The sequence below is a fragment of the Epinephelus fuscoguttatus genome, linkage group LG10 (genome assembly GCF_011397635.1).
Source record: "Epinephelus fuscoguttatus linkage group LG10, E.fuscoguttatus.final_Chr_v1".
Lineage (NCBI taxonomy): Eukaryota > Metazoa > Chordata > Actinopteri > Perciformes > Serranidae > Epinephelus > Epinephelus fuscoguttatus.
Window position 1 is genome coordinate 25,480,199 of NC_064761.1, and position 21,326 is coordinate 25,501,524.

The 21,326-nt window shown below is 39.6% G+C and overlaps 1 protein-coding gene across 1 annotated transcript in view; it reads right to left on the reverse strand.

Annotated features, from left to right (window-relative positions):
* pex5la (peroxisomal biogenesis factor 5-like a) overlaps positions 1 to 21,326 on the reverse strand; it is a 136,773-nt gene that overhangs the window by 42,328 nt on the left and 73,119 nt on the right. Inside the window, exons 3-8 of the mRNA XM_049588779.1 lie at positions 20,663 to 20,774; positions 12,795 to 13,004; positions 9,031 to 9,154; positions 7,488 to 7,581; positions 7,165 to 7,194; positions 4,042 to 4,137 (exon numbers count right to left, since the gene is read on the reverse strand). Of these exons, the coding sequence (XP_049444736.1) occupies positions 4,042 to 4,137; positions 7,165 to 7,194; positions 7,488 to 7,581; positions 9,031 to 9,154; positions 12,795 to 13,004; positions 20,663 to 20,774 (666 nt within the window). The remainder of the gene's footprint in view (positions 1 to 4,041; positions 4,138 to 7,164; positions 7,195 to 7,487; positions 7,582 to 9,030; positions 9,155 to 12,794; positions 13,005 to 20,662; positions 20,775 to 21,326) is intronic.

Sequence of the window (21,326 nt, forward strand, 5' to 3'; positions counted from 1 at the left end):
CTACTTTAATGGAATTTATCTGATTGTGGGCTTTGACATTGGCAGTTGAAGCCAAAATGGCTGACCGCTTGCGTCAGAGCTTCTCTGGAGCGGAGGCCAGCACTCAGGCTGCTCGATCGAAGCCGCAAGATACTGTTTCCAATCGATGCTCCATGCTCAGACGCCTGTCCAGGAGCATCTCAGAATCTCATCACTTACCTGCCCTCTGGCTGACGCTTGTACTCAAACTGCACAATTATTCTGGAGGATCCATCACATGGCTTATACAAGATGTGACATCATTGCCAACTTTGGGAAGGGATCCCCAAGCGGGAAGTCCACTCCTGTGCAGCTGCTCCTCTCACTTTCTCACAGTCTTCCTGTCCATGTTTTATTATTTATTGACCATTACACAAAGCTCAGTGTGCAACAGTCTACTGTAGCTCTCAGGAAAGCTGAAGTAATTCAATAGTGCAGGGTTCACTGCCATTTTCTGTGAAAGGAGTTGTCCATTGAGTGGTAGAGTGGTTTTATTGTAAGTAAAAAAACAAGCTTTCCTGGTTATCTAAACTCTGGTACAGAACAGACACTCTGCTCTTTACGTCACTCAGGTAGCTGTTGTTGGGCCACTGTTATGTAACCTTTCAAAAATATTTTCAGCTGAAAGAAACCTACTGCAACAAAAGGAAAAGAAACTCAAAGTGCGAATGACAATTATGGTTTCAGCTTGTCAATCTCATCAGTCAATCAACTAGCGTTTAAAGGTCTAGTGTGTAGGACTTAGTGTTATCTAGTTGTGAAGTTGCAGATTGAAACCAACTGAAACTTTTTCCTGTCTCTCTCTGTAGGAGAACTGTGGTGGAAGATACAAAAATACAAATGGCCTTATCTAGAGCCAACATACAGTGTCTGTTCTGGGCTACTGTAGAAACAACATGGCAAACTCCATGGACGAGCTCTGCTCCATTAACGGTCCATTCTGAGGTAACAAAAACACAACAGTTCTTAGTTTTAGGTGAATATACACTAATCATAACTTAGTTATGACGACTATAAATTTCACTTCTGCCAATATATCCCCTAGACCTTTTAATGTACAATGACACCAAAGATGTAAAGGTGATGAAAGTGCTTTGAGCCTCAAACAAAAGCCTGCTCTTTCTCAGAGATGCAGGAGGATTTCAAGTAATTTTCCATGTTGTCATTACGGCAAACTCTCTCACCCCTGATAGCACAAGACTATCAGGCCAACTTCACAACTCAACACATGTAGTGTGTCGGTACACAGTCCTATGAAGAATTACGCCATATCTAATTACTGTAACTTTGCCATCCCCGTGGTATCTGATATGTCTGGCCGTAAAATGACTGACCTATTTACCTTTCTATTGTTAGCCAGCTCGGAGTTGTGAGTATTTCTCTAGGTCAAACACCCCATGAACTTGAGTGTGGGAATTTAGCATGGACTATTAAACTGTCAGCTAGCACCGCAGGGTCAAATACGTAGCAGGAGGCACAATAGTGATCATTTGACAAGGAGATGAAGGGGCTGAAAGGGGCAAATAGAAGTCAGCTCCACAGGACTTCAGGTAGATGCATTCAAATTGCAGGAACGATTATGGGGCTACACGGACAATGATGTTGGAAATGGGATATTGAAAAATGTTTTCTTGGCTTAAACTTCACAGAATTCTCAATTTATTGCAGCTCTTAAAATATTTCTATATCCAGTTCATTTTTTTCATAAAATTGGGGACTAAAGGCAGGGTTGGAGTTTCTACTGAGGAAAATATGGTCTTTACATAATAAAATTATGAGAAATATATGACTAAACACTGAAAGTTTTATGATCAACAGAGGGGAATTCTCAATATATCAGTCTTGGGTGGTCAAAGATCCAGTTAACTCCATTTGGGACTGTCTCATTCACTGCAGTGGAGACAGTCCTGGATGCTTCTCATTAAAGAATTAAGGGGAGCGCCTGTATGCTGTTTTTTACTGGTTTCTCTCCAGGCATTGATTAAACCCCTAAAACTCATCTTATCTCATTAAAATTACATATTTAGAAGTTTTTTTCCATAAAAAAAATCCCCTCATGCCTTAAAATGGCTTGAGTCTGCCTGATTTAGTATGTGTGGCTCTATGAATATGCAAATTAGTTACCACCCCTCGCCTGCAGCTTGAGTTTACCTGTTCAGCTCCAACTCTACTCATCAAACACACAAACTTCTGCTTGTAAAGGGTTACAGATAGCATGAGCTGTATGTACAGCCTGGCAACCTGTCCAGAGTGTACCCTACATCCCCCCACCCACTCGCCACACACACACAAACACACCCTACCGCCTTTAAGAGGATAAGCTGTAATAGAAAAGGAATGGATGGATCAGTGCATAATAGTTGAAGTGAAAATGAAACTTAGCTTGCGAAGTATTAATATGTAGCTACTTGTAGCTTTTTTTTTTTTTACCCCACAAGTTGATGGGATTGGTTCTTTAGATATGGCACGAATAAAACCCTGGAAGCTGGAGAAAGGTAGGAGAAAGCCATGGTACTGACTCATTATTTAGCTCATTATATGTATTGTAGCATATAAAAAAAGGCTACATGGACATGTTAACAAGGGGGCTGGTTGCACATAATACCTCAAGTTAAGATTTTCCTTAAAGTCCATGTTAAGGCTTTCTTAATAAAACTAGTTGCACAAAACATGTCTTTTTCTTCATGTTTCCTTTAAATGTTCACTTAAGTGTTTTATATTTTCTCCTTATCTTGGCCTTACACTTAAGGAATCCCTTAAAGTTAGTGAAACCATTGCACAGATAACTTTAGGTATTATAAGCTTGAACGCAAGCAAACAAATGGTTATTATGGAAACTGTAGTATTTTACCACAGTAAAATCTTTCAGTGCAGTAAATGCCTTAAAATTTCTACTTAGGGAAACCAAGTTCCTAAGCTTAGGAAAAATGAAGTCTTAAGTGTCGCACTTAAGGAGAAAACTTAAGGTGTTTTGTGCAATTGGCTCTTGGATTTCATGAGAGGAGGTTTTTAGAGGATGTACATTTCCCAAACAAACCACTAAATCCTCATTCTTGAAGCTTTTTCATTGTAAAACTGAAACAAACTATTTGAAACGTCCTCTCATAAAGTGTAAATGCCAACTTTGTGTAGCTTAAACAAGTTTATTTTTAAGTACAGACAGAATGAGCTCCATGCTGCCCCATGTGGCAGATGAAGGAAAATAACTCCCACCACAGCATCAGTTTTCAGCAGCTTCAGCTGTAGTGAGTGTATTTGTTTCCAACCCTGTCTGCTACAGTACTGCTCCAGTAATGAGCCCATTTCAGGGAGGAGGAGAAGCAACATTCAAGTCCAATAAACATGCTTTTTCTTGAGAGTTTTCAGACACTAGATTTTGATTTCAGAGGAAAGCTTCATAGTTGAGGGCCTCGGGGGTTAGGCTGACAAATTGGCAAATAGGGCTGAAGTCAGGGTAATCTATAAAAGACCACTTTTTGAGCCACCTGGGATTTAGCATGATGCTGATTGAACCCCAGTCATCTTTTTAAGCAGTATCTTTAACCACTGACTAGTTCTGAGTAGATCTGAATGCTTCCAAAAAAAGTTTTGCTGGTCAATATTGAATTAAACAACGTTGCTGTTAAAGGTCAGCGATTCTAATCGAATACATTTTTAGTCAATTTCTGCAAAAATATTCTCACGGTCCACGAGTTGCCCATTCTGTGTGTGTGCTGAAAAAAGAAATGTGGTGTTCATACACTGCCCTGGCTCTGTAAATGGGAAACAAACAAACAAACTGTCTCGGGCCGAGTCACACACCACTGCTCTTGCACGGGACAGGGGAAAGGCTGTGGATGTGTAGGCAAAGACAGTGGGAGTGAGACGATAAATCTGCATGACATATTTGTTTGGCTGTTCAAATAACAATCTTTCTCAAAAATCGCTGACTCCACCTTTCAGCCTTATAAAAAGTCAGCGGCAGAGATGGCTCTCTTTTGACAGGTGACAGATGTGAGGTGCACTAAGCAGCACTGTGCCTACCTCAACAGCAGCCTTGGCTCGCTCAAACTCCTCCTCCAGGGACTGATGTCTGGACAGGAGGGCGCTGCCCCACCGCTGCTCCTTGTTTAAGCGAGCCTGTCACACACATACACACACAGGTTTCACACTGTATACATATATTTATAGATGCAAAAACAAAATCCATTAAACATACACACGCTCACATTCACACAACACAAGCAGACGCGCACGCACACGCATCTGCATAGCACACCACATCACACACACACAATCAGCCAGAGGGAGAGACAGGCAGGGAGAGTGTGCAGGGTCAGCCGTCTCTGCTTTCTCAGGGACGAGTAAATATCCCTGCCTCGACAAAGCCTCTGACATGCTTAGGAAGGCCAGCAGAATCACTACTGTCAGCATCTCGCCCCACCCCTCATCTGAATGCCATGCTACTCATCCAGCCTCTCGCAGTTTCACTCCCCCACCCTCTCTTTCCCGTGCACCTGCACATGCAATATCTGAAATATGCTGACAGCCTCTCAGTTACAAACTTGCATATAAAGCCTTGCTCTGCTGTGAAAATGAAAATCGACCAATTACACGCATGTGGTTTTGTATTATGAGAGTGTGGTGTGGTTTACATGAATACACATTACACCTACACATTTAACTGTGAGGGGTAAATGATTTTGAGATTTTCATGCTCAGATGTGACATGGCGCTGGATTTTCTGTAAATAGCAGTGACTGTATATTTTCCAGGACTGGCAAATCCATTTCAGAGCCCAAAGAATTAATTGCTCCATGTCAGTGGCTTCCCCCAGAACGGGACAGCCCGTACCTGTAACAATGCCCATCTTTACAGTCTGCCATTATACAAGATTAATTGAGGTTACTTAATCTCAGTATTAATGAGTTCAGAAGAAATTGCCTCATCCATTGTTGTAGATAATTTTTTTTTTTTTAGTTACAAGAACAACAATGCATGCAATGTAAAAATAAAATACCACCACATTTACAATGATATTTGCTGTGCTGCATGAAGAAACTGTGGTATTTTCTGGTCGGGCTGTGAAAGGAAAAATCCACCGTTTCTGGTTGTGTTTATTTATTTAAATTATCCCTGAAATCTGTCCCCCTGATAAAGAGATTTCCAGTCCAGCTGTTGTTTAATACCAGAAACAATTTTGGTAGAATATCAGCAGTTGATGTCAGGCTCTGGTGCCAGTGAGAGCTTCTTTCCAGACTCAGTTTTTTGATTTTTCTCATTTTCATGAGAGTAAATGTAGAAGAGGCAGCAACACCAATTTGTTTGCCATCACAAGACTCAGTAGACCAGAATGCAATGCAGCCTGACGTTGTGTTTGGAATCAGAGGTGTTAGTAATTTGTGATACTGTATGTCCTTATTTGTGATTTATAGCACCAAGTTCACATCTGTTCTTTTGGGTTTGTGGAATGGCATCATGGGAAATGGAGTACTGAAGTGATGAGGCAGATTGAGAGAAATAGATGGATTCTTAAGCCCTGCCCCCCTTATTTACCGTTGCTACGCCTGTCCAATTTAACATTATTTCACAGTACATTTGCAGTTTACAATGATAATGGTGAAAGTTTTACCACAAAAATATTTTGAAATTTTATTTCAGACTGCGACAGAAATGAGGAGCTTTGCTGGCAGCTTCTGATTTTGCTGACTTACCTTAAAACTATTGCTGGTACATTTGATTATCTTTAGCTATTTGGCTAATTTAGCTATCATTAGCTACATGATTTTTTTTTTTGAAAATGCTGTATCTGGCTGTCTTCTTATTGACTCATTTTAAAACATTGATTAAGTAGGTTGTTGTCATGTTTTGTAAGATACAATGTTCATAATGCAAGGTGCAAACTGCCACATAAATCAGCTGCATTTTAAATAGGATTTGATTATTGAAAAATTAAAAAAAAAAAAAAAAAAAAAAAAGAACTTCACATGGCTCTTATAATATATGCTTTATTTTTTCGGACAAAAAAAATGTGCTGAATTTTGACAGTTTTCTTAGTTTTATAAAATGTATAAACTAATCTACTAGTCTAAGTTTAAACTTTCATTTCATTCATCACATCAGGGAATTTAATCATTGGAAATATCCCTATTCCTCGTAAATTCCAATTACTACAGCTCCATGCACGCTGCTTTGTTCATGTAGAGAAAATCCAAAGCTAGATAGACCTGCCGTGTCTATTTACAACAATAGTTGTTCAAGGGAGGGGGTTCGCCCAATTGGTTACACAGAAAATCTGTAATATACAGTTCAGTTTCCACCAGTTCCATTTGCAGATGAAGACTGTGAGACGCTGTTGAAAGCTCAGAAAAAACTTTATAGTGGACCTTGAGTTGAGATTATTTTGTCATGTCACAAATTGATCCTGAGGTCAAATAGCAATATATACAACCCTCAGTCACTCATGGAATATACTGGTTACTTTAAACTGATGATATCTAACACTGCATGATCATCTGAGGGTGGATTTTTCCTTAACGCTCAAATTTTGGGGTATTTTCTTGCATCAGTTCATTGTATGTAAGTCTCATGCAACACACATTCCTTCTTTGCATTTTCTGTTTGTGTGTGCATATGATACCTGCCAAGCAGGAAACTAAAACCACTCTTTACAGTATCTCTGTCAGCTTTTATGTAACTCCTGAGTGAAACAAATTTGGACTGTTTCTTTGCCAATAACTTCCCTCCATCTCGGACGGTTATCTTTAATCCTAAATCTATTATTTATTAGAATGCTGAAAAGGTGATGTATGTTTGGCTAGCCTGGTGATCTCAACACTAATGGGCTCAGAGTAAGGCTGCTGAATAATTCATAGGCTATTAATCTAATAATGGCGTCTGGAAACAAGACCTGTTATGCAGACCTACACAGAGACATCAACTGAGGAGGAAAGCGCTTGACATTTGGACCTCGTAGCACCACAAAGGAACAATCTCAAGGCCAACAGTATATCTGGATTTCCTCAAAGCTGCCTTTTGGCTTCAATACAATCTCCTCTTTTTGGTCTTTGAAGTCAGATTTTATGAGATGGTGTGATGCTTTCTTTCCCGGTGCAAATGTGTAAGTCTTTCAATATCATATGAAAGGATGCATATAGGGAGGCTTACATGTCTTCCACTAATATACTGCCTGTTGAGCTGAAATGGAAGAATTGTAGGTGTTAGGACAGGATGATGGGTAAACAGTTACACAACAGGGTGTCTCATTAGAAACATACTGAAATATTAAGGCTACATTATCATGCATTATCATGCAGTTGCAGAATAAACCTGTTACATTCATCATTTCATGAAATTATTATGAAGTTTTAACCATCAGTCACAACAAGATGTGTGAAGCTTTCTCACTTCAAAAGGATGTTGATTTCAAGTGCAGACGGCGCATACAATAATGATGATTACTGCCTGCTCCTGTCATACTGAGCACTTACTTGAGATGCTAGGGCAGACTCAGGCTCCACTTTGGTGTTCGCTTCCAAGGAGTTCTTGTTCAGTGGCTCTAATTGGGTTTTACAGTCTATGGACCTAACGTAGAAGAGAAACACGTGATTTACATGACGCCAACACATTGCACTCAATTTGATATGAATACAACATTTCTGATACTTTTCATAGTGTGGGACATACAGCACTTCAAATGTACACACAGAAGATTTCTCCACTTTGAAATCACTGCCACCTTGGCTAATTTGGAATTTCTGTGAACCTGTAAACCAGTTTTCAAGGGACTTTGTCTCAGTTTGTCACCCAAAGTCCAGGGGCTTCCACAAACTTCCTCCTCTTTCAGATAAGAATACTGATTTTGGATGATTCCACAGAAGCCATGATTACGTTCCATACAAATATGTTTACAATTGTGCAATATCTGCGCTTAACAAGTACATTAGTAAATGTTGGAAGTATCGTGATTATGGCAAATTAACTACAGTTAGAATTCGAGTGTGATTAAGGTAGATAACTTAAACAGTTCTTTAAACTTGCAGTAATTGATTTTTAGGCCACTTGGGGGCAGCACAACAATAAATGCATCACGACAAAGTTCATCATCACAGGCAACCTCTTTCTCATACATCTACAAGTACATCAGGCTGAGCTCTTCTTTTTTTTCCTCAGCAGCACTTTCGAGTCGAGGGGTGGATAATTAATCTGTCGATCTGTTCAGAGCTGATCAAATCAGATAAATGGAGAGGAGCAGCTGCTGCAGAGGTGGGTTAGACCCAGTTTGAATCCAACAGCATAAATGGTTAATTTTCACTTTGAATGTGCCTGATGTTCTGTTGTTCCATCTGTGCCAAGAGTGTGCTTTGCGCTCCAACAGTATGGTGCTATAATTTGCTATAATTGAACTAACAGTATATTTCTTTCTTTCTTTCTTTCTTTTCTTTTTTTTTTGTTTTAAAAGATATTTTAAGGGCTTTCTTGCTTTTAATCAATGGGACAGTTGACTAATGACAGTCCAGCTCCAAAAATAGAACATCTATTTGTGGCCTATTTTTGGCCCATCTATAATACTGTTACTACTACTAGTACTACTACTACTACTACTACTACTACTGTTAATAATAATAATAATAATAATAACAATAACAATAACAGTAATAATAATAATAATAATAATAATAATGATGATAATGATGATAATGATGATGATAATAAAACATTATATAATATATTGATTAACTGTTAAGTTTACAAAAGGTAGTGATGATGATAAATTGCAGGTCTGTGACAATCTCCAGTCTCCTGCATGCACTACATGTTCATCAACCATCCCGACCTCCTTGACCTCAATTAAAACCCTCCTTGACTGCACTTAAAGGCATTTCTTGCTTAAGGTTAAGAAAAGAAATTGTAGTTTGGTTTAAAATTAATTGATTCCTTTCTGACAGAAAAACCCTGAAGGGAAAGTTCTCCCATGTCCCTCTGATAGAAAATGTCGCTCTGTTATTGATGCCTGCTCTGGACAGTACTCACCAAAGAAACTCATTGGACGAGTTTTTAGAAGAACGTCGTCTCTCCAACTTCCATTTCCTGTTCCCATTCCTCTCAGGGTTGGGGTTCAGCTCTTCCCATTTATCCAACGGGGAACCAATAGTAACTGGTGACAGCAATAATAATTAAGAATAAAATAATAATGAAACAGAATGAATTCATGAAAGAGGCAAATTAAGTTAATTTGTTGCACATCAGAAACATTGTCACCTTTTTTCAAATGAATTACTACATCTAAAATTCTCCTGTGAAATAACATTTAGCCTCAGGGCAGTCTGGAAGAATGTGTTGTGAAATGTCTTTGAAGAAAAAAAACAACCAATAACACTAAATTAAAAAAGCAACTAGTTATGTTTTCCATTAGTTGATAAGCAACCCTTTTAACACTGGAGTACAACAACTAATGGAATCTTTCTGAAGAGACAGTTAGCTAAAAGCAGGCAGTTAGTGCAGAGGGTGTCTAAACAGAAACATCTGCCCACAAATTTTAACAGGATATAAAGTTTTTTCTTGTAAATGACGCCATAATCAATCTCCCTGCCATGAATTATTCACCACACTGTAGTTTGACTCAGTCTACATAATTAGTTCTCACTGAAGACTTTAACCTTTTCAACTGGCAAATAGGAAAGTAATTGGCCGTTTCCTCTTAATGTCTTTAAAGATGATCCCTTTCATTACAGTAAATTGGCTTGATCCCTCTTTGGCCCATCTCGAACATGTGGGGGGTCAGTTCCATTGGGGATGATGGGAGTCAGAGTTGTTGGGGTATTTAGAGGGATGGTAGAAGATTTATGACCTTTGAGAAACTGGATGAGATGGTTGCCAGCAAGATAAAGCAGGGCAGGGGACTGTGTGAAATAAGATTTCATTTTTATAGATGTTGGTGACATTGCCGAATAAAATACACGCTGAGAGTGAGACAGACAAAGGAAAACTTTTAAAATTATTCTGTTCCAACCCGGTCTCACTCCAAACTTATCAAATACTGAAGCTCGGTCAGTGGCCCTCAGCGTCAGACTTTCATGGAGGCACCCTTTAGCGGCGGCTGGCAACATTTTGTGATGCTGCGGGCAACTGCCACAGTATAAAGAGTGTGAAAGTTCACATTGTGAGGCCAGAAGGGGACGTGGATTGGTCAAACAAACTTGAAACTTTCATCTGAGAGGTCACTGTTTGTGTCCCATGTTAAACCAAAAGTCAATCGAACCATTTTGATTAACAGCATGGTGTGCTAGTACATTTAGCATACTATGCTAGTGAGGAATGTGACATGTGATGTTACATGAGTACCAAACACTTATTTTTAACTAATAGAGTTGGGTCGGTATGAGAAGAAAACAAACACAACGTTTTTTGTATTTTAAAAAAAAAAAAAAAAAACGCATCACGTTGGTAATACCGGATTTTAGCCACTTGGGGGTGCAGTTGACTCATTTACAATAAAAAACGACCTTAGGACAACAGAGAGACTGTGCGTTCACACCAAACGCGATGGACGTGATGAACGCCACAAGTTTCCATTCAAAATCAATGTAAATGACGCGACGTTGCTTCGGGCGATGAGTTTCAGGCGATAAGAGCAACGCGATGAAGCGATGACGTGTCCATCGCCTCATCGCGTGTGTTGCTTGAAGTTGAAAAATTTGAACTTTTCAAGCGACATCGCGTGACGCTGTGCCGCAACATCCAATCAGCGTTCATTTTCATAAAGAAATTATAAGCAACTAACCGGAGACAGATGGACAGGCGCTCCGCAGCTGGGATGGAGCGCCTGTAGTTGGTGTCCAGGCGGGAGATCCTCGCACCGATACGGGCCAACAGGTCCTCAAACTGGGCCAGCGTCAGCCTGAAGTACTGCTGGAAACGACCGTCATCCAGACGCAGCTCTTGCAGGAGGTGATGATATTCACCCAGCTGTGTGCGTTTCTGGAGGATATTGTGAACCCAGACACGGCGGCGTTTGGGTCTCTGATCCAAATCAGATGTCCACAACAGATAAACAGCAGCTATGGTAGTTAACTCAGCCATGGTTGACGAGAAAATAGTGGGAGGTGAAGAAAATTGCGGGAGGAGGGTTGCGTCATTGTGATTGAAGCGATGATCAAAAAGGGGACATCTATGATCAAGCGATGCGATACTCGCGTTATGGGTGATGACATCGCGTCCATCGCGTTTGGTGTGAACGTACAGTGACAGTAACAAGTTTTTTTTTTTTTTTTTTTAAATTCCTTACAAATAAATTTTGCAGCTTACTCAATCAGTGCAAACAAGGGTTGCCTCCTTCGTCTGGTTCAAAGCCAAAGTGTTGCCATAGTGGCGCATTCTTTGATTTCTTTGAGACTAAATTGTCCGCCATTATTGACTTGCTGTCACTATTAAACAAACTCCAGGCTACAGTTGAGGCCTCGGTGCATGCGCACTCGACTGTAGCCGCACAGGGCTTGCAGACGTCCACTTTTACTGGGCGGACCTCCGCAGAGTCCACTCTGCGTATGTTCTTCCCGAGTATGCGGTCCGGTCGGTCTCAAAAAAAAAAACAAACAAAAAAAAAAACCCGGTCCAAGACGGAGTACCGAACCGAATTGGTATTACCAAGAACCACCCAACCCTGTTAACCAAACCATGATGCTTTTTTTTTCTAACCTTAATCATATACATTTGTTGCCTAAACCTATGGATGTAAACGTGAAAAAAAGTTTTTTCAAGTATGTTTAAAGTTTATTTTGAAAGAGAGTATACTCATATAATGAATGGAAACTGTACATTTCCTGTAAAAATGGAAGTTTATTTTGAAAAGACACAATGCATGTAACAAGCATGAATTGGCACGCCATCCTAAAGAATCCAAACCTGATGCAGTGGTTCCCCACTAGTCCAGCCACGGGGTCCGGCTTTCTCCTAAGTCATTAGTCAAGGTCCACGCAGTTTAGCACATTCAGCATCATACTTGTTTGGCCATGTCATTAAGCTAGTTTGCTGTCTCTGTCAAGTAGCTGTCCATTAGTCACTTACTCTACAGCAGGAAACAGCACTTGAAATCAAAAGCCCTGTGCTGGAAATTCACTGTACTTAAAAAAATCTATGTTTTTTACAAACCTGACATGTTCGAAAGTCACCTGCGTTCATTTAGAATGCTCCCGTTACCCACTTTTGGACTGCGACCCACCAGCTGGGACCCACTGACCTAGAGTGTCATAGTTTTATGTGTAGCACCAATGACCAAGCGTTGGTATTTGATGAGCTGGGTGTAAGAATGTGTTGTTTGTTCAGTATAAATACCTCAGTGTACTTTACCAATGTACTGCTGCATGTTGTATTGGAAACACCATGTATGCTTCATTATCAATACTGAATCATTGCAGTACATGTAGATATTGTTTAAAAAATTCTGCAGTAGTGCTGATACGATATCTGAGTCTTGGGACTGTTAGTGAAACAAACTTTAAAAAAAACTTTACTCACTGAGAAATAGAAACATTTTTTTTCAACAAAACATGGGCAAAAAACAATCAGATCAAATTTCCAATGCCAGCTTTAAGTATTTGACATTTTTCAGGCACATTTAAGTCAGTACCAAACAAACTATTTCATTGTAGCAGGATTAAATAACTGTTGATTAGTCTGCATCATTGTCCCAAAGATGAACTATCTTTTACTCATATGTTGTATATTAGTAATGTCTATACTTTGGCTCTTCTAAATGATTGTCAAAAGTCCAAAGTTAGTTAACAATCCGCCTCTACCTGAGTCTAATGACGCTCTCTCCGGGGTCCTCATGCTCGGTCCTGTCTGTTCAACTTCCACCTGGATCAGCTCCGTTTCATCCGTCTTCTTCCTGTGAGAGTTGTTCTTCTGGCTGTTGCCCCGGGATGACAGGGGGCTCCTTTTGTCCTTGCTGCTCCTCCTCTCGCCAGGTTCACTGAGATCCAGCAGGTCCAGTGTTGAAGACAGAACTGTGAGGGACGTGAAAGAAGTTCAATTTGTTTCTGTGATCTCTAACCAGGATTTTGGGGGAATCTGAGAGAGACCATTCTTCCGCATGAATGAGGGACTTTAACCATCAAATGTACCTTAAATTGCAGCAGTGATAGGATGTTACATATCACATATTAATGTTCACATATTGATTTCAGTTTTTTCTTGCTTCTTAAAAACGCTTCACTTCATCTGGGACTTTATAAATGTGAAGACAGCGTAGTTCGATAAGTTTCACTACTGATTGCATTCTGAAGCCGGAGTAGTACACTTTATGGTGCACAGTTTGACCTTTTAAACATGCTATTTTTTAACATTTTATTACTGATTAAATTAGCTGTATTACATTACAATGAGAGTGTGGGGTGTAGGGTCTTTTGCTACCTTAAAGAATTTCTCTTTTGAAATTCAGTGAGATTTAATATCAATTCAGTTTGTGAATGATGGTTATCTGGGTGATTTTTATTCTTAAATATCAAATAGTTTTTCTCTGCTTGTGGCTGTTCAAGGTTGTTCACCACATCATACTGTGTTTTGGTAGCTTTCCTTTCTCTTTGTGATATGATAGAACGACAGGTTTCACTTATTCTGCTGCGTGACGCTTCGATTTTGATCTACACATTTTCTGACACGGCGAGTTGAGCTGTCAAGGGTACTTAAGCTGTCACGGTATTGACCCCGGGTGGACATCTAAAAAATTTGCTGCTGCTCTTTTCAGAAAAAAATGAATATACTACAGGCTGCTGTGCAGTCTGATAAGGATAAGGCTGTCCCCAGAGCAGCTGAAGTATGGTCAATTAAGTAATTCAATCGCAGGCTGTTAGAGCGGCAAAGAAGGACAGAGCCGTCTGTTAAGGGGCTCAACTTTTGTCTGTTCTGTTGTCCAGCTTGAGACTGCAGACACTGTGACAGTGTTGAATTTATTAGCTGATAACTAGGTTACATTTAAAGTAGAGGATGTTTGGGGTGCTGGTGGCTTAGTGGGTAGAGCAGGCGCCCCATATACAAGGCTGTTGCCGCAGCGGCCCGGGTTCAAGTCCAGCCCATGGCCCTTTGCTGCATGTCACTCCCCCTCTCTCTCTCCCCCCTTCACACTCATCTGTCCTGTCAGTTAAAGGCTAAAATGCCCCAAAAATATCTTTAAAAAAAAAAAAAAAAAAGGTAGAGGATGTTTGAGATGAGTCATTTTTGTGATAAATGCAAAACATCAGGTTGTAGCAGAATGTAAGCTTTCTTGTTTTCTTCTTCAAAGGGACTGGATTTGTCATTGTGAATCAGCTTCTTATCCCACGACTGATTTTCCTCCTCTCCATTTACGCCTCTTTTCTATTACATCTTGTTTATTGAATATTTTCTGTTAGTGGTTTGATTTGATGTCGTCGTTGGATATTTTCTGGGAAAAAGTATATGTACAGTGATGCATGAAGACAGCAGTCGGCTTATAAGCGTATCTTGCAGTTAAAATAAGTAAATTCATAAATAAAACGAAAGCAATCAGGGTGGAAAAAGTGCCTAATTTTGGGTGATATTTTTCCTCTTAACATAATTGTAATGGGAAATTGTGATCTTTTTTTGTGGGATGCAATTTTGCTACTGGTTGTCATTAATTTCTTCCCCCTGAGGTGAACATTATTGTATTTCCTAAATCCATTACACACATTACATTGTCAGTGTAATGCACAAATTGTACATACCGCACATTTGGAGTTATTAACATGCATTAAGTTCGAAGTTTCAAATCTTTGTATCCTAATTTTTATAAACCGATGTTAAGATAAGAAGTTCACAACCCCAGTAAAACAGTCTTTTTATGCATTGGTTATTTGAGGAGCCTACAAAGTTTTCTCACTCATTTCCCAGGACCCTGACTGTGTCTTTTGTGCAATGTGAGCTATAAAACTACAGACACATGACTGCATAATTGGCGTGCTGCTGTTTCATGACAACCAACTGAGAACATTTGTTGACTGAAATCTCTGCGTAATTAGAGAGTATGCTTGTCTTCCATGCCTTGTGCTCTTTAGATGACAAGTACAATTACAAATCAAGAGAGATACACTCGTGGGGAAGGTTGCCTGAAGAGTTTTTAGCATCAAAAAGAAACACAAGCTGTTCACAAAAAGGCAATGATGTCAAAAATGTTTTGGCACCCTTGGGTCTTCTTGAAATGATGAGACCGGGAAGATAATTATTGTAAGTTTTCCTCATCAACTGGGTATTTTAACCAGATGCTTGTATACTGTATATAAATGTAATGGAAAAGTGTTGCTCTGTGGTGGCCAATGGACTGATGGTGAGCAAATAAATATAATTAATGAGCATGTTATGGGAGTCTTTAGCTTTTCTGCCTCACAACATAATGAAGACTGACAGAAATTATGGGGTGGTGGGAGGGGAATGACATACAAATACAACCTTTGCGAGTCAAACCTCTCAGATCAGAAGTGATACTGAGTGAACAAGAGACTTTAACTGACCATTCGCTACAGTTTTCAGAGATAACAGTGGACGTTTCCTGTTTAAAATTCTTTGTCTTAGTAATTATTGAAACAATGGGTCCTTGACCTTTGGCAGAGAGAGATGAAAGCTGGCTTCTCATTTTTCAAGCCAATAATTGTTGCCGACTGAAATGAAAACTTGCAGATTTGATCAGCTCAAGCCATCTGGATTCAGTTGATAATGCTGTCGGTGGACTTATTTTAAATCAAAAACCCTGAGAGGATCTTGAACAGGCACCTGAAGGCTACATAACTTACTACTACTATTTACTAACTGTACAAGCCATGCAGAGGTTTCGTATACCAATTGATGTTCAAATTTCCAGACAGCATTCTTCACTTTTTCTTCCCTTGGATCCAACCATTTTTTAATCTCTGGATCTTCCCTTGGACCCAATGAGCACCTGTCTTGACACTTGCATGTGTGAAGTAGCACTCCTTTTGTCATTTTGTCTTCATTAGCATTCTTCAGTTTGTCAAGATAAAAAGGTTTGAGGATGAGGACTAAGTTATGAGTATCTATCTTGAGTATGAGTAACAACTTGTCTTAACAAGTTCAGCTGACATGTGTAAACTTTGCTAAATGCCAGCCAAAACACCGGGCCACAGTTAAGAGACCAACAAACAATAAAACTGTTTGTTTTTTAGTAAGTCTTTTGTGGCTTTTTAGCCCCCAAACGTTTGTGTTTTTAGTGAGCTGTTGCTGTTTTCCCAGCGAGGACAGTGGCACCAAAAGTTGCTGTTTTTTTGAGAATTGTCACTGCTTTTCCAGCCCCTAGAACTGTGTATTTTAAGCCAAAGAAGGATCTTCTTTGGATCAAAGAGGGATGCAGCAATGCGGCCTATCGGCAAATAGGTTGACATTCACTGATGGCAGTGGTTGATGTTTCTCTGTTGCGTCACATTCATCTTGCGAAGGCTAAAGAGCAGGGCTCCAGACTAACGGTACCCCACTATCCCATGGACATTAGAAAACGTGCTTTGGATGAACAGTGATCTTCCTGGGACACTGTCATAACGAAAGGACGCAGTGAACAGACAGTTTCCCTGATAATGCTACACTGAGAACAGCAAATCCATGTTGACACTGGCAGGTGGAGAGCTAGTTAATGTTACCTGTTAGCTGTTCGCAGCCGATGGTGAAAACTAACTGCTGAGTTACATCATGATGTGTTCAGATTATAAAGTCCTCATGATATCTTCAAACTGTTTTCATGGCAAAATAGAATAGATATTAGAGACGGAATTACGATATATTGTAAGATGGCTTTTGAAGCAGTTTCTTTTTAAACGTTTAATGTGAATGAAGGTTATTTGGTAAGGTAATGTTTATGATTGAATTTGTGCATATTTGAAGGCAGTGTAATGAAGGACTTAATGACTTTAGCACAGTTCAGTTATATTTTATTTTTTTATAATAAAGATGTATTTGTTCCCCTGGCACAAAAGGGGGAATAAATAACAAGAAAAACAAAATAAACAAGAAGAAGAAGACTGAATATCCGCCAAAATATTGTAACCAGTGGTATTGGCATCAGCCCAGAATTTCACAATCAGTGCATCCCCAATGATAATTGATCTCTGAAATCTCAAGCAGTCAATTGTGCTGAAATGAATTCAAAGGTGAGAACCATTGTGTCTTTAGAGTATTCCTGTGACTATTGAACCAGCATGTTAGAGCCAAGTGCTGACAAAAGAAACAAAAGATTTTTGAGTGCAAGTACAGAGGAGAAGGGATTTTATACAATGAGGGGGTGTTGATGAGAGGCTCTTCTTGAATAATGAGTTTCAGCCTACGTCTGCAAATGAGTAGTGATGGATATCCGAACCAAGTGGAAAGGACACTGCACTGCAATTTCTTCTCAACAGGGGCAGCTCATTTTCTTACTGAAATTGAAAATTCAAACAGACACTTATTTGACTAGTGTGTTTCTAAACCCCAGATAACCACAAAACCAATTTATAATTCATGGTGGAGTTTTTAAAGTTCCATCAATAGGCAAAAATAGTCATCAACCTCAAAGTCAGGCGAAAGTAAAACTGTGTGCAAGAGAGAGCACAACATGGTGTGGGTCTCATGTGGATTAGCATATTTGAGCTGGTAATTATCATTCATTATTGATTTTCTTTGCTTGCTAATTCCTGTTTAGTGTTATTCAGTGGCAGTCCATCACAGTGTGAAAACAGACTGACAGACAGTCACACCTTAAATTCTCTTCATCTGCATGTCTTAAGACTGTGGGAGGAAATCAGAGCAGCTGGAGGAAACCCAAGTGAACATGCGGAAAACAAGGAAACTGCTTACTGTGTTGGAACACGACACATAACTACTCGGCACTGATGATTTCATGTGTACAAGGATTTGCTTTTAAATGGCACATATCTCGACATCAGTGCACATAGACTACATATTAAACAGGATCTGACCATTTAGGGAATTTTGAGATTCATGACCAGTTATTCACGTCACTGTCAGCGGGAGCAGCAGGAGGCACTGGGGAGGCAGAAGGTTGAGAGTTTCCCCATAACATTTGCCCGTACTTTGTCTGCCTGAATCAGCACAGTCAGTGGCCAGTTTGGAGATGACACATGTCAGCTGTGCAATCTGGTTCTGCAAATCATCGTCACTCAAAAGATGGTGCAGCTCAGTGATCAGGGTCCCATCCATGTGGAAACCAAGATGGCACATGGCATCTGTTACGATCAGAACGTTTCATCTTTCAACACATACTTTGACCTAGTTGATTTTTAATTTATTTACTGGGAGGTTGAAAAGGTTATGATAAATATTTACTGCACAATACACATATGTATTAAAAGAGACATCACTGATGTCAAGATGCACTCGTGTGTTCAGATACAAGTTGTTTGGGTTAATGCTTTAAACAGTAGTGGGTGTTGAGTTTCATTCCATAGGCTATTATTGTCATTGATGGATTTCTGTGTAGAATTATGATTTAGAGTATATAATGCATGGCCTTTGCCCACTTGCACCACACTGGACTGTAGTGACCCCAAACTCAAGTCTCACATTTTACAAAAATGTTTTTATGGTTGGCTGAGGTGGAAAAGTTGGTATATCAATAAAACCAAAATGCAATAGAAACTCAAAAATAAGTCATGACATACATGAGACATGGAACAAACACAAAGATAAGATTTACACGCTTTCTACATTGTCCTACCATTTGCAGCCCAGTCGTTTGCACATTTCATACGGAACATATCAGCGTTTTTAAAGTTACGTTGTGAGTGAGCTAACTTTGTAATCAGGAAGTGGAGAGGATGGTGGATGGCTTCACGCTGAGGCGAGACACCTACCAAGCTGCAGGCTGTGTTTCCTGCCAAGATTATGTCAAAAAAGTGGTTGTTTGAAGCCAAACATGATTTTTCTAACAATAATCAAATGGATTTTGTGCTCAAACCTAACCACACTTTAATCATTCATTAATTTTAATCATTCATTGTTAAAACGTAAAGAAACTTAAAGTTTTAACATTTTTGTTACATCATAACATACAAATATAACATAACAATTGTTTGCAGAAACATACTGTACAATGCCAACATTTATTCTGGCCATTGGGTCGCCTACTGAGGTTAAACTGGCAATTTTTTTAACTGTTTATCTTGATGCACCCAACTCCTAGTATTTACATAAAAGCAATGCATGGAGGCACTTATTTATTAGCATTTTATTTTGTAGATTTCCTGAAAATTTGGTTTACAGTTGGTGATACCTAACCATTATCCAAGGAAATTAAAAATGTTACTCAAAGCCCTAAGTGGTTGAAAACAGATATTACAAATTGACTCCAAAATTGACTTCTTTGAATCTTCTATTAGTGTATTAGAGGAAGAGCTTGGAGACCCGCAGTAATTCATAAACTGCAAACAGGAAACAAAATGAGCCTCCATTAGAGTCGGTACACTTTCCACTGATGATCCATTTTGTAAATAGAACACATAAATAGCAGGATACCTCTTGTTAAGTTATGTACGTCACATATACAGTGCATTATTGTGCAGGATGCCATGCATTAGGGCTGAATATGGTCAAATAATCTAATTGTGTTTTCTAGACTAATATTAGTATCGACAACACAACACATGGTAAGTTAACATGTACACTACTCTTACACGTAGGCCGGGCCTGCATTTTATGATGTCATGAGATGACTTGAAGCATGCACTGATATGAATAACACATTTGTATTTGGCTATTGAAGAGTAGAAACCTCCAATCCCAGTACAATATTATAACTTGTAACTTCAAGCCTGGTCAACATGTATAATAATCATTATAACTTAACTTATAACTCACTGTAAACATGTTAACTGTTCCTGCCTCAGCTTCCAGACTGGTCAGGAAGCACACAGGAGACTTTCTGCTCTCAGCACATCCACAGTAACTCTCTGTCTCTCCATCGAACACACATTCACTGCAGCAAACAATGCAAAATGTAATGATTGCACTTAAACTCGGCCTTGGTCATTTTCACACGGCAGAACTGCGAGCATCAAAGCTCGCACGTGGCATTTTACAAGTTGTTTCTTTCATGGAGCGTAGGGCAGCATGTGTGTACATTACTCTCACAGGGCCAGTTGTTTCTGGCGTGGTTGTATTTGTTGTTGCTTATTTGTGTTATCCAAAGTGCATTCTTTCAATACGATTAATTGTCCAGCTCCACCATGCATTAGTATGTTATATAAACTCAGTCAGTTGTCCTGTTTCCTCTGTATGTTAAAAGCATAATAAACTCTTTGTGTTGCCAGTCACAGTGATAATTGGTATGATGTTGTGTTTAATAGAGACATGACGCAGCTGAACAGAAAGCAACCTCCCTAGCATTGTTGCTATGGTTGATAAAAACATGTTGTTAACAAGAGGCAGCATTCAACGTGCCATTCAAGACCCTCACGTGTTAACCACCACAGCATGGTATCTAAGAGCTTTTCCTCTATGTACTGCAGAGTAATTGTACATTTCTGTTCCATATTATTCTTTTGACACGAAGCCCGGTCTCAGTGGTTAAAGGACGTGAAAAAAGCAAAATAAAAAAGACTTGTAAAACTGGGTAGTCATCTACCTATGTTTGTTGACGATTGTTGAAGAGTAATAATGTACTGTGCACTACCTGCTGTGTTGGAAGTCACTGGGCGGGACACCCCATCACACTTGGTCTCGCAGAGAAAATCGTCGATGGAGGGACTTAAAAGCGGGCGGCTCTCTTGTTGCTCACTCACCAGCTGTAAGAGCAAACAGACAAGACAGTTCAGGCTTCAAGCGTCACACTCCCATTACACAAAAGTCCCTGGTATGCTAACATTAAGTGAAGTTTGGCCCTTTTGGGCATGATACAGATAACACCACTGTCCCTATACTGACACATCTCTGTGTCTTTTTAGGAAGATAACACACATTTCTGCCCCTTTGCAGCACATCATTTATTCACAGCATCTTGACATAGATACACTGAAGAGATTCAAGTGTGTGTTGATCCAATCAGATGTTTCAGAAACGTTGCAGCCTTTTAAGAACTATAAGAGTTTGTACTTGGGTTAATGTTCATGTGAAGAGCACAGGGATAGCTGACATGTTACAGAGACCACATCCAATCATGTTCTGTGTATTTTGAGTCATGGAAGGCTCAGTGGCTGCTCTTTCATTCGTAGCAGTGTGTGCCAGTGGTATTTGAACACTGCCATATGGTTGCATTGCTGCATTAGTAACAGATTTTGCCCAAATGTGCAGCTACAGCCAACTTCTTTTTAAAGCTTTTGTGTCAGACATCAAAACAC